The sequence below is a fragment of the Podarcis melisellensis genome, assembly GCF_964234715.1.
Source record: "Podarcis melisellensis genome assembly, chromosome: 12".
NCBI classification, from domain to species: Eukaryota; Metazoa; Chordata; class Lepidosauria; order Squamata; family Lacertidae; genus Podarcis; species Podarcis melisellensis.
The window spans coordinates 58,200,467-58,213,962 of NC_138544.1; the positions used below are offsets into that span (position 1 = coordinate 58,200,467).

At 51.7% G+C, this 13,496-nt stretch overlaps 1 protein-coding gene across 1 annotated transcript in view; it reads right to left on the minus strand.

Moving 5' to 3' along the window:
• Window positions 1–121: 121 nt before the first annotated feature.
• The window catches only part of SCAP (SREBF chaperone), a 63,660-nt gene continuing 50,285 nt past the window's right edge, over window positions 122–13,496 (minus strand). The window contains exons 18-23 of the mRNA XM_081931480.1: window positions 13,364–13,449; window positions 12,158–12,240; window positions 10,115–10,281; window positions 8,011–8,091; window positions 5,577–5,783; window positions 122–2,260 (exon numbers count right to left, since the gene is read on the minus strand). Coding sequence (XP_081787606.1) covers window positions 2,015–2,260; window positions 5,577–5,783; window positions 8,011–8,091; window positions 10,115–10,281; window positions 12,158–12,240; window positions 13,364–13,449 — 870 coding nt within the window. The 3' untranslated portion in view covers window positions 122–2,014. The remainder of the gene's footprint in view (window positions 2,261–5,576; window positions 5,784–8,010; window positions 8,092–10,114; window positions 10,282–12,157; window positions 12,241–13,363; window positions 13,450–13,496) is intronic.

Consider the following 13,496-nt stretch of genomic DNA (forward strand, 5'->3'; position numbering starts at 1 on the left):
GCAAACGACAATGATTTGGAAAAACACACACACAAAACAGAAAAGCTTCTATGTCCAGTAGTCGTCTTGATTGGGGTAGATTACCTTTCCCCGCTACTCCGCAAAACACACAGGAGAGGCATTAAGTTAGTTCTGTTTAATGTGTCTGTCTCTGTACACATTATAAAACACAATCTGGTACAAAAGCAGCTGCCGCTGTACAGTCCAAAGGGCACAGCAGAGCTAAGGCCACCTGAGGCATGGTGTGGACACGGACAACGACCCAAGAGGAAGCAGCGGGCGCAAGGGTGCCGGGGGGGGTGCTTTGAGGCCCTGATCGGGCCTCCACTGGCCAGCGTTGCAAAGTAGTCTCTTGCCCCTGCCAAGCTTGGGGCAGTGGGACAAACAGAATACAGCAGGTTAATCCCCCCCCCCAGCTCCCTTGAGTAGCATACAGTGCACAGGGCTCCTACGGCAGGAGATGCTAAAGTAAAAACACCGTGAACTAGACAGTCAATTAATGGTATTACTGTTTCAAAAGCATTGCTTGTTCCAGCAGCTCTTCCTCGATTTCTGTGTCTCTGCTACCTCTGTTCCTTCCCTTGCTCTTTTTGCTTTCTTTCCTCCCAGAGCTTGCAGCCCAGCGCACCCCAAAATAAAAGTTGCACACTCCGCTGTGGATTTAGGGGAGCGCGAACAGCCTTGGGGTGCCGCAACTATTACGCAGAATGGAAGGCGAAGGAGTTCTGAATTTTGGTGCTGCAAAGGGCACCACTGAAATTTGAGACTCCAAGGTCTGCCACTGGCCCCAAAGCTGCAGCCATTGCTGCTCTGGCAAACCGTTCATCTATCTCCCTCTTGGGAGTTGTGTATAAAGCAGGGATATTCTGGCAGGATGGGACATGAGAGAGGGGCAGAGACGCCCACCTCAGTGTTGGGCACAGAAGCCAGGTTACCTGCCCCCCGCTATCTCTCCACAGTACAAAGCTAGCGACAGCCGTTGCAGAACAGCCGCCTGCAGCCCCTTCACTGGCCCAATCCAGGCTGATGCAGAGGGAGGGGACGTGAGCAGGTGGTGCAGAGGCCCACTCCCCTCAAGCTTGCATGCCGGAATAAATAACTATGTACAGCACATCAATAAATATGGCAGGTAGCGCAGTATGCCTACCCTTTCCCCTAGCAGGCCGGAGGAGGAGGCTGCCACAAGGACTGTGGCATCGGTAGGACAGCTATCCCAGGGCTACTGCAGCTGGAGAGACCTCACAGGCTCTCGGTGCACCGCCTCTTTCCCTCTAGGAAAACAGCTTCCCAAAAATCCTACCCACCCACCTCCACCTGCCCAGGGGTAGGAGTCCCACCACAGCAGCCAGCCCTGTTTTTTCTCCTTCAAAGTGTGGGACAAAGGCAGTGCCTGCCAGAGGAGGGAGAAAGGATGGAGCTCAGAAAGGAGGAGGGTGGTGTGTGTGGAGCAACAGCCCTGAAGCAGCTGTTCCTCGCTATCGCTGCGCCTCAGGAGGCCACACACAAACACATCCCGCCCAGCAGGAGCTCTCACGGGCATGTGCAAAGAGCTCCTGCAGCAACAGAACTTCAAGGGAGGCATTGGGCACTGCAGGCAGAGCAAAAGACTTATTGGGGATGCAGCCCCGTCCTCACACACCCCTCTCCCTTTTATAGATTGCAAGCGGGAGGCGGGGCTTTGACGGAGGGTCTTTCCCTCCGCCCACAATCTCTCAGCGCTTGCTCACACCCAACCACAGCGGGGTATTCTACCTCCACAGTCCTCCGGTGCTGAGTTCTTCTTAGCTTATTGTGAGCACGGAGAAAACCCCTGTTCAACCCCTGCAGATGTCAGCCCCCTTCTCTTCCACCACCGTCAAATTGCAGACCGGGGAAAGAAAAAGGAACTGCTGGAAGATGGGGAGAGGCAGCGGCTCTCTCTGCTCCCCAAGAGACTGCCCTGATCCCTGCCCCTCCTAGTTAGAAAATCAGAAGGTTGAGGGGGTCATTTCTAGCCTGTCCACAAGATCCTGCTTCAGTCTCGCTTCTCCAGCACTGACGGGACGTAGACCAGGCTGAGTTCGCTGCCAAAGTTACAGACGATGGCCGCGTTTTCCAGGACCAGGATCTGCCGAGCGGGCTGCGATTCATTGCTCTTGCCCAGGTAGACTGTCTGCAGGAGGTCTCCGTAGCCGATGTCCCAGAAAGAAACGCAGCCCTGGCCTCCCGTCACCAGCAGGTTGTCAGAGATCACTCCCAGGCTGGCCCCGCATCCCATATCCTGCGCAGAGAGCAAATGGAAAGAGGGTGAGAAGGGGAGGTGGAGAAGAACGGAGCCTGTCATGAGATACGTGGGGCTAATCTTTGCCATGTGTGTCCACAGCACCAGAGGCGCGGATTACAGGCAACTGCTGGTGTCAGAACACGTGTCCCAGCCACCCTCAAGGTGCAATTAGTACAGTGGTACCTTGGTTACATACGCTTCAGGTTACATACGCTTCAGGTCACAGACTCTGCTAACCCAGAAATACTACCTAGGGTTAAGAACTTTGCTTCAGGATGAGAATAGAAATCGTGCCCCGGCAGCGCGGCAGCGCCATTAGCTAAAGTGGTACCTCAGGTTAAGAACAGCTTCAGGTTAAGAATGGACCTCCAGAACAAATTAAGTTCTTAACCCGAGGTACCACTGTAAGAGCTTCCTGGATCAGGCCAATGGCCCACCTAGTCCATCATCCTGTTCTCAAAGTGGCCAACCAGCTGACTGTGTGAAACCAGCAAGCAGGATCCAAGCACAAGGGCATTTCTCCCCTCCTGTAGTTTCCAGCAACTAGCATTCAGAAGCACTGCTGTCTCCAGCTGTGGAAGCAGAGCAAGGTCATGGTGGCTAGGAGCCAATGACAGCCCTCTCTTCCTTCCCTAGGCATGACTATGGCACTTGGCTGTCTTCCAACACCAGGAGCCAGACCTAAAAAACAACTAGAAGAAAAATCAAAGGAGAAATAAAGTAATAACACTACAGCTATTTTTTTCAACTTAGATACATTCCGAAACAAAACCATCAAGACTTTAAAATGGCAATCAAAATGTGTTTCGTTCTAAATTGTAAAAAGGTAAAGGACCCCTGTCGTGGACGACTCTGGGGTTGCGGTGCTCATCTCGCTTTACTGGCCAAGGGAGCCGACGTTTGTCGGCAGAAGTTTTTCCAGGTCATGTGGCCAGCATGACTAAGCCGCTTCTGAGGAAACCAGAGCAGCGCACAGAAACGCTGTTTACCTTCCCGCCGGAGCGGTACCTATTTACCTACTTGCACTAGTGTGCTTTCGAACTGCTAGGTTGGCAGGAGCAGGGACTGAGCAACGGGAGCTCACCCCGTCGCAGGGATTCGAACCGCCGACCTTCTGATCGGCAAGCCCAAGAAGCTCAGTGGTTTAGACCACAGCGCCATCCGTGTTCTAAATTGTAACACTCACTAATTTGACTTTCTGTCACATCCATGGCATACTTGGGCATGCCTCAAGATTAAAAGACCGCTTTAAAAAGGTCCAAATCAGGCTTTCTCGAAGCTACCAACATGAGTCTGACCAAACTGCGGGAGACAGTGGAAGACAGGAGTGCCTGGCGCGCTCTGGTCCATGGGGTTACGAAGAGTCGGACATGACTAAACAACAACAAACCAGGCTTCCTCAATTTCAGCCCTCCAGATGTTTTGGGACTACAACTCCCATGATCCCTAGCTAGCAGGACCAATGGCCGGGGATGCTGGGAATTGTATTCTCAAAACATCTGGAGGGCCGAGGTTGAGGAAGCCTGGTCTAAACTAATCCTAAGGAGACCTGGGTATGTCTAGTGTAGAGTCTACAACTGCAGGGCTGATCCTGAAAGAGCCCTAGCAGCCACTGTGGATAATCTGGCGAAGGGGAACCTGCAAGCAGGTCTCAGTGGCAAAGTTCAGTGAACAGGCACAAATATAAAGGGAGGGAACACATCTCTCCTTCCGTTAACCTGGATCTATTGCGACTACATTTTTCAGACTTTAAAGAACAGAAAAATGTCAAACAATGAACAACACGAAATACACAAAGCAACACCGCAGGAGGCAGCTTTATTACCAATGACGTGGGTAAACCAAAAGGTCTTTGCCTGGGGCCTAAAGAATGACAAGCATTCCAGACAGGAGGCCACCACTGAAAAGGCCACTCTCTGCACCCCACTCGGGTGGGGCACCCACAGAAGGGCCGCTGATGAAAACCAGCAGGGTCTGGGATGCTTCATGCAGGGAGAGGTGGTCCTTGAGATATTGTGATCATGAGCCACACGGGGTTTTAAAGGTCAAAACCAGCATTTGGATCTGAACCCATGAACTACTCCACAGCCAGTTTAGTCAGGCCAGAACTGGCGTAATATGCTCAGACCTTCTGGTCTCAGTTAATAGTCTGGCTGCTGAATCCTGCCGTAGCTGAAAGTTTCGGAACTGTCTTCAAAAGGCAGCCCCACGTATTGCAGCCTAGAGAACTGGAGCTAAGTTATCCCTGCCTACACAGGGTTGCAGTTGAGCCACCAGCTGAAACTGATGGAAGAACTTTGTGCAGCTGAGGCCACTTGTGTTTCGAGCGACAGAAGCAGACCCAGAAGTGCCCCATGCTGCACACCTCATGCTATGGGGGAAGCCAGTCTAGGGACCCAACCACGAGCAGTGCCTTGTCTCAGCTTCAATATCTTATGGTCCATAAACAGCAACACCCTAGTGGTCCCGGGCCCTAGGAAAGTCAGATTAGCCTCAACCAGAGCCAGGGCCTTCTCAACACTGGCTCCGGCCTGGTGGAACGCTCTGTCTCATGAGACCAGGGCCCTGCGGGATCTGATTTCTTTCCGCAGGGCCTGTAAGACAGAGTTGTTCCGCCTGGCCTTTGGCTTGGAGTCAATTTGATTCCCTCCCCCTTTCTTGTTTCCTTTCTCCTCCTGTGATGAGGCTGCATTTTAATGTTTTAATGTTGTATTTTAACTTGGTTTTTAAGTTGTATTTCAATCAACTTGTTTTTATTACTGGTTGTTAGCCACCCTGAGCCCGGTCTTGGCTGGGGAGGGCAGGGTATAAATTAATTTTATTATTATTATTATTATTATTATTATTATTATTATTATTATTATTGGCTCTCATCCAGCCTATTATAGAACAAACACCACCAGAGAGCTGTGGAGAAACAGAGAAGAACGGAGAACAGCGCTGTGCGCCACCAGCACACTGATTACTCAACACACTCCAAATCTCTGGGTAATCTAGGCCAGAAAAAGTCTTTAAAAGGCCCTGTGCCTTGAATCTAGGTCAGAAACAAATTGGCAACAGGCGGAACCCCCATCGCAGAGCCATTAAAACTCTCCCTCGACTCATGGAAGCTTCTGCGCCATCTTCAAAGGCAGCCCCACAGTCAGCGCATCACTACAGAGTGATTGGGAGGTTGCCAGGACAACAGGAGTGCTACTGGATCTCGCTGCCTCATCCAAGCAGCGCAGCTTAATTGCCACCACTGTTCTTCCCGGCAGCCCGCAGAGAGATTTTAAAAAAGCCTTGTCTGAGGAAGGGTCCCCCAGCCGCACACCTGCTGAATGGAGTAGTGCTTGATCCCGGAGCTTCGGTCCCAGATGCTGATGATGTCGTCCAGGCCGCTGCTGATGACGCAGGAGGTAGTGCAAGTCAGGGAGGTGACATCCCCGCGGTGGGCAAACATGTGGCTCACCCTGCTGCCCGTCAGCACATCCCAGAGGCAGATGGCCCCATCCTGGCCCCCGCTGGCTAGCACCATCGTCTGAAAGGCAAGAAGGGCCAAGTCACTAGGGTCACCCCAGGTCCTTCTTCCTCAGGCCTCCACCCGAAGGTGGGAGTCAGGCTGGAGAACTAATGCTGAAAGCTTCTAACAAGTTAGCGGGATGAAGATGAGCAAAAGGAGATGGGGCCCAAGCAGTGCAGAAGGAAGCCCTGCCTCGCAGAAGATGGGCAGAGGCACACCCTTAAAGGCGTTTGCCCTCACAAAAAGGTAAAGGGATCCCTGACCATTAGGTCCAGTCGTGGCCGACTCTGGGGTTGCGGAGCTCATCTCGCTTTATTGGCCGAGGGAGCCGGCGTATAGCTTCCAGGTCATGTGGCCAGCATGACTAAGCCGCTTCTAGCAAACCAGAGCAGCGTACGGAAACGCCATTTACCTTCCCACCGGAGGGGTACCTATTTATCTACTTGGACTTTGACGTGCTTTCGAACTGCTAGGTTGGCAGGAACTGGGACTGAACAACAGAAGAAGAAGAAGAAGAAGAAGAAGAAGAAGAAGAAGAAGAAGAAGAGGAAGAAGAGGAGTAGTAGTTGTAGTAGTAGTAGTAGTTTGGATTTGATATCCCGCCTTTCACTCCCTTTAAGGAGTCTCAAAGCAGCTAACATTCTCCTTTCCCTTCCTTCCCCACAACAAACACTCTGTGAGGTGAGTGGGGCTGAGAGACTTCAGAGAAGTGTGACTAGCCCAAGGTCACCCAGCAGCTGCATGTGGAAGAGCGGAGACGCGAACCCAGTTCCCCAGATTACAAGACTACCGCTCTTAACCACTCCACCACAGGAGCTCCCCTGTCGCGGAGATTAAAACTGCCGCCCTTCTGATCGGCAAGTCCTGTGGTTTAACCCACAGCGCCACCCAAACCCTCCACCAAAGCTCCCTTCTCCGTTCCAAGCATGAGCAGGAATGGCCTGAACAAATGGGGAATGCAAGGTTAGGATTCTTGCTCCATGTTTGGAGTCATGAGACTGTTGTCTACAACATGATGGTGTATGTTTTCATTCCACAGTGTGGGAAGTGACAGAGACAGGATGTTTATGTTACTGTGGGACTATTGTCCTTTGTTTCTTTCTCTTTGCTGTCGGTTGAGAAAAAGGAAGGAGCTAAGTCAGAATGCTCCGAGTGTATTATATGCCAATAAAGTAGATTAGCCAAAATGCTGTGCTACTGAGTTCTGTTACGCAAACTGCAAATACTCTGCAGGATCTTAAGTGTGCTGGTGCTTATTGGTATCAGTCGCTGTGATGTTCGGGCTGGAGAAAGCTTTTGAGGCTCCCGAACGTTCGACCAGGAGGAAGAGAAAATGCCAGTCGGGCATGTGTCTCCACTAGGGTCCTACACGAGAGTAGGACGATCCTAACATGCAATGCCATTGTGGTGCCAGGTCTTACAAGTGGGGCAATCCAAACGGGAGATTGAAATATTTTACATCTTAGGGTGACATCAAGGCCATCGGTACTGTGGCCTTAATTGCTAAGAGGCACCTCCAGCTAAGTGTGTTCAACTGGAATCCAGAAGTCATTTTGGCTCTGGTGCCATATGGAAAAATCATACTCCAGATGTCCAAACCGATGAACAGGAGAGAGAGTGACTGTTCCTTGTGTGGTTTAAATCCCAAATTGTGCCCTTTCTTCTTTAACCTCAAAAAGGCACCTGTATTGATGCTGAGCAAATATGAAGATGTGTTTATAATTAAAATTTTATAGGAAAATAAAGATTGAGTGATCCTGCAAGGCCCAATTCAGAGGTTTATCAGGGGAGGCTGTCAAAACTGCATGGCTATTCTCATTCTATAGAGACTGAAAAGGTGTACTGGGCACTTGCAACCTCAATGTTCTTCACTGCACACCTTCAAAAAAATCCTAGTCCTCATCGCTTTGACGGAAACACTGAAAGCATTACATATCTTTAAGTGCCAGGCAAAAACATTCCTCTTCTTCCAGGCCTTTGGTTAAGTAAACAATCTATTGCCTTTTAAACTGGGAGGGAATTGTCTTTGTTTGTTAACATGCTATGCATTTTTGTGTTTTTATATCTGCTCAGTGGCCCTCGGATGAAGGCTGGTTTAGAAATTTGATAAATAATGATAAATAAAAGAGGTGGGCTGGTTGGCCTTGTTTTGCCTATTCCCCCTGCCTTTCTCCACCTGTGCCCTCCTCCTCGCTCTTCTTTTGCAGCTGCAACCGTGTCCTGGGCCCTGTGAGTTCCCTCCTACCTGGTCAACATAGACAGCAGTGATGGCTCCTGAGTGGCCCTGCAGCGTGAAGAGGCAGCAGGAATCTTCCAGGCGGTACACCTGAATGGGGAAGAAGAAGTGTCACCAGCAGTGGAAAAGAGGCCTGTGCAGGAGGAGCGCCTCTCTGTCTCTCTCTCTCTCACACACACACACTTTATTCTCCCCACTGCAAGTGGGCAACCCCTGGCCTGTGCAGACAGAGACCTGTAAGGGGAGCTCAAGCGGCAGAAGATACACGCAGGGGCTGACGGACCACATGACTGCCCTTCCTTTGGCCAAGCCTGGCATGAACAGCCACAGAAGCTGTTGGACGTTGTGGTCTCAAGCACTGCTGGTTTTGGGCCAGACAAGACTGGTACATATTTCCCTCCTTGCTTGCTCCCGGGCACGTCCAGCTGCTGCCTTTTGCAGGGCTGGAGGAAAGAAACATGTACCACCTGCCACCTCTCAAACGCTCACAGGCAAGCAACCAAATAATAATAATAATAATAATAATAATAATAATAATAATAATTTATTATTATTTGTACCTCGCCCATCTGGCTGGGTCTCCCCAGCCACTCTGGGCAGCTTCCAACAAAGATTAAAAATACATTAAAATGTTACACATTAAAAGCTTCCCTAAACAGGGCGGCCTTCAGATGTCTTCTAAATGTCAGGTAGTTTATCTCTTTGACATCTGGTGGGAGGGCGTTCCACAAGGCGGGTGCCACTACCAAGAAGGCCCTCTGCCTGGTTCCCTGTAACTTGGCTTCTCACAGTGAGGGAACCGCCAGAAGGCCCTCGGCGCTGGACCTCAGTGTCCGGGCAGAACGATGGGGGTGGAGATGCTCCTTCAGGTCTACTGGGCCGAGGCCGTTTAGGGCTTTAAAGGTCAACACCAACACTTTGAATTGTGCTCAGAAACAGGAGGGGGGGTCAGAATGGAGAAAAGGGCACAGGAACCTAGGAAGACCCTGCTGGATCAGGGCAATGTTCCATCTGGCCCAGCATCCTCTTCTCACAGTGACAAACAAGATGACCTAATCCTGAAAGCAGGTATCGAGCGTTAAGAGCCCTCTCCCCTCCTGCAGTTTCTAGCAAATAGTCCTTGGAAGCATTTCTGCCTCCAGTTGCTGAAGGCACAGTATGTCATGTACCGTATTTTTTCCTTTATAAGACTCACTTTTCCCCTCCTAAAAAGTAAGGGGAACTGTGTGTGCGTCTTATGGAGCGAATGCAGGCTGCACAGCTATCCCAGAAGCCAGAACAGCAAGAGGGATTGCTGCGCAGCGCTCCCTCTCGCTGTTCTAGCTTCTGGCTTAGCCCCTCAGTCCCTTCCCCCACCTCCCAGAAAAGCCCCCAAGAGCCGCGCTCCCTTTAAAGAGCCGCGTGGAGCGTGTGTGCGGCTCTTGGGGACTTTTTCCCGAGGAGGGAGAAGGGCAGCCCAACAGTGATGGGCTGCCCTTTTCCCTCCTCGGGGAAAAGCCTGCAAGCGCCACACACACGCTCCATGCAGCTCAGAAAGGGAGCGCCGAGCAGAGCCTGGGATGCATACAGGCTCTGCTCAGCACTCCCTTTAAATATTTTTTTCCCTTGCATTCCCCCTCTAAAAGCTAGGTGCGTCTTATGGTCAGGTGCGTCTTATGGAGCGAAAAATACGGTAGTTTGTGGAGGAGTCTCCTTTGGAGGTCTTTAAGCAGAGGCTTGACAACCATATGTCAGGAGTGCTCTGATGGTGTTTCCTGCTTGGCAGGGGGTTGGACTCCATGGCCCTTGTGGTCTCTTCCAACTCTATGATTCTATGATTCCTCCAGTCTGCCCTCAGAAGCTTCCTCTGGGAAGTGGGACAGCACTCACAAAACAACACGGGCGAGCTCCATCTTGGCCAGCCTCGTTGGCCCTACCTAAAGGCACCTCCTCTTGAGCCACACGCCTCAGCCGGCCCCTTGAAGGCTCCATCTCTGGCTGGCACCACCAATAAATCATGGAATGGCAGCCAGGCCACGGGCAAGGCATGGGCAACATGAAAGAGAAGCCAGAACGAAGAGGTTCTGCAGCCAAGCCCCCCCCCCCGAACATTTGCCAGCCCCCAGTTACTCACCCTTAGCGTATGATCCTGGCTCCCTGTGACCAGGCGCCCTGCTGCAGCCTTCAGGGCTGTAATGGGCTTCTGGTGAGCGCAAGTCACCGTGTGGGTCAGCTGACACGTGATGACATCATTGCTGCTGTACATGGGAGAGGATGGAAGACTGCTCCTGCTTGGTGTTCCTGGGGGAAAGATGGTTTGGTCAGGCCTCTTCCTCCTCAGGGGACAGGGGAAAGAAAGTCCTTCCTCACGCGGCACACAGATTAGCTATGGAAATCACTCTCAAAGTCAGCAGGGATGGCTGCCAACCCAGACAGCTTCGGAAGAGGATTTGACAAATTCATGGAAGAGGAGAAGGCTATCAAGGATGGCTCTGCTGTGTCTCCAAAGGAGGATGCGGCAATGCTTTTGGAGGGGAGGGGGCTTCGTGCTCAGATCCTGTTTGCAGGTTTCCCACAGGCACCTGGTGGCCACTGTGAGAAGGGGATGCTGGGCCAGATGGGCCACTGTCCAGGGCTGCTGTTTATTAGCTCCATCTGGTATGCAGGATGAGACCCTACCTGTCTGCAAACTGTCTCGCCAGAGTGGTGCATGCTCTGGTTATCTCTCGCTTGGACTACTGCAATGCACTCTAGGCTCTCACTTGTGGGGTGCCTCAGGGCTCTGTCCTCTCCCCCAAGCTTTTTAACATCTTCATGAAGCTGCTGGGAGAGATCATCAGGGGCTTTAGGCTGGGTGCCCGCCAATATGCAGATGATACCCAGCTCTACCTCTCCTTCAAATCAGAACCAGTGAGGGCAGTGAAGGTCCTGTGTGAATGTCTGGATACAGTTGGCGGATTGGTTGAGGTTTAATCCTGACAAAGACAGAAGTACTGTTCTTGGGGGACAGTGGGCAGGTGGATGTGTGGGACTCCCTGGTCCTGAATGGGGTAACTGTGCCCCTGAAAAACCAGGTGCACAGCCTAGGAGTCATTTTGGACTCAACAGCTGTCCATGGAGGCGCAGGTCAATTCTGTGCCCAGAGCAGCTGTTTACCTGCTCCATCTGGTATGCAGGCTGAGACCCTACCTGTCTGCAAACTGTCTCACCAGAGTGGTGCATGCTCTGGTTATCTCCCGCTTGGACTACTGCAATGCACTCTATGTGGGGCTACCTTTGAAGGTGACCCGGAAACTACAATTAATCCAGAATGCGGCAGCTAGACTAGTGACTGGGGGTGGCCGCCGAGACCATATAACACTGGTCTTGAAAGACCTACATTGGCTCCCAGTACGTTTCCAAGCACAATTCAAAGTGTTGGTGCTGACCTTTAAAGCCCTAAACGGCCGCGGTCCAGTATATCTGAAGGAGCGTCTCCACCCCCATTGTTCTGCCTGGACACTGAGGTCCAGCACTGAGGGCCTTCTGGTAGTTCCCTCGCTGCAAGACGCCAAGTTACAGGGAAGCAGGCAGAGGGCCTTCTCGGTAGTGGCCCCCGCCCTGTGGAACGCCCTCCCATCCGATGTCAAAGAGAACAACAACTACCAGACTTTTAAAAGACTTCTGAAGGGAGCCCTGTTTAGGGAAGCTTTTAATGTTTAACAGATTACTGTATTTTAATATTTTGTTGAAAGCTGCCCAGAGTGGCTGGGAAAACCCAGCCAGATGGGTGGGATATAAATTATCATCCAGCAGGCTCTTATGTTCCCAGGGAAACTCAAGGGAAAACCATCCATATTTTTGATAGTTTTCCACTTCTATTGCCAAGATCCAGGTTCTTCAGGAATCTGAAAATGGAGGTTGTGTATAAAAAGAAAAACAAATTCTAACTCTGGGCGTGGAAATGGAAGTCAAATAAAGGTTACAGTCATCAAGCGCATGAAAGCTGTAGGTGCAGGAGGCTAGCCAGGACCTGCCGCTGTGGAAGGAATTATCTGCCAGCTTTTCCACTATTGGATCCTGGGCAGATCCAGAGGAAGGCAGAGCAGAGAGCAGCCTGAACCTGGAGAGGCAGTGACCACAGCAGGCCAAGAAACTTCTGCTTCCACCTGGGGGATGTGGGGAGCGCAACACTCACCTCTGAGCTGGGAGTGATCCAAAGAGGTGTGCGTCCTCAAGGAGTAGAAATCCAGGGAGCCGTTCAGCCTAGCAGCTACAATCCTATCCAAGGGGTACAGAAGAGAAAAGAAACATGAGCACTCCCTCTTCACACAGGCCCAGCCAACATTTATCCCTGTGGCCTGAGGCAGGGAAGAAGAAGAGGAGGAGGAGGAGTTTGGATTTGATATCCCGTTTTATCACTTCCCTAAGGAGTCTCGAATCCATGCAACAGGGTGAGTTCCCATTGCTTGGTCCCTGCTCCTGCCCACCTAGCAGTTCGAAAGCACGTCAAAGTGCCAGTAGATAAATAGGTACCGCTCCGGTGGGAAGGTAAACAGCATTTCCGTGCGCTGCTCTGGTTCGCCAGAAGCAGCTTAGTCATGCTGGCCACATGACCTGGAAGCTGTACGCCGGCTCCCTCGGCCAATAAAGCGAGATAAGTGCTGCAACCCCAGAGTCAGTCACGACTGGACCTAATGGTCAGGGGTCCCTTTACCTTTACCTAAGGAGTCTCATAGCAGCTAACAATCTCCTTTCCCTTCCTCCCCCACAACAAACACTCTGTGAGGTGAGTGAGGCTGAGAGACTTCAGAGAAGTGTGACTGGCCCAAGGTCACCCAGCAGCTGCAGGTGGAGGAGCAGGGAAGTGAACCCGGTTCACCAGATTACGAGACTACCACTCTTAACCACTACACCACACTGGCTCTCTCTTGCCCCTGTGGGCCTTGTGCAGGTTACTGGGAGAGGGGGGCACATAAGGAAATGAGTGCACAGCTCTGGGACTGAGGAGCTGCCCTGGAAGTCACACAAGGAAGGCAATCAAAACTGCATGGACTGGCTGGCAAAGGGTGGGGAGAGGGGAGAGTCTACACAGGAGACCCAAGGATCATTGTGTGCCTTGTGGAAAGCCAAGGGAGGCCTGGAGACTCTGCTTGAGGGCTGACCGCAAGGAGGAGCTCCTCCTGGGTGAAGGCAGGCCCAAAGCCTCACCCTCCTGGAACCTGAAGAATATTCCTGCAGTCAGGAGAGGCGAGAAGTTGCGATCACTTGGGAAAGGCAGGCATGGTGGAGCAGCAGCAGGGGGTCAAGGCAGACTCCTAAATATAGCTGGTCCATCAGCCGGACAGGACTAACCATCAGTTACTTTGAGATGCTCTGGGGATGGAGGAGTCGGGCTGCTTACCTGCTGTTCAGGAAGACAAGGGCGGTGATGCCTGACTGGCCATCTTCGTTACTGCAATGCAGAGTGCCCTCAATGGCATCCCACACCTGCAACACAAGAGGCCAGGAGAGAGAGATGTTTTGGGATACAACTC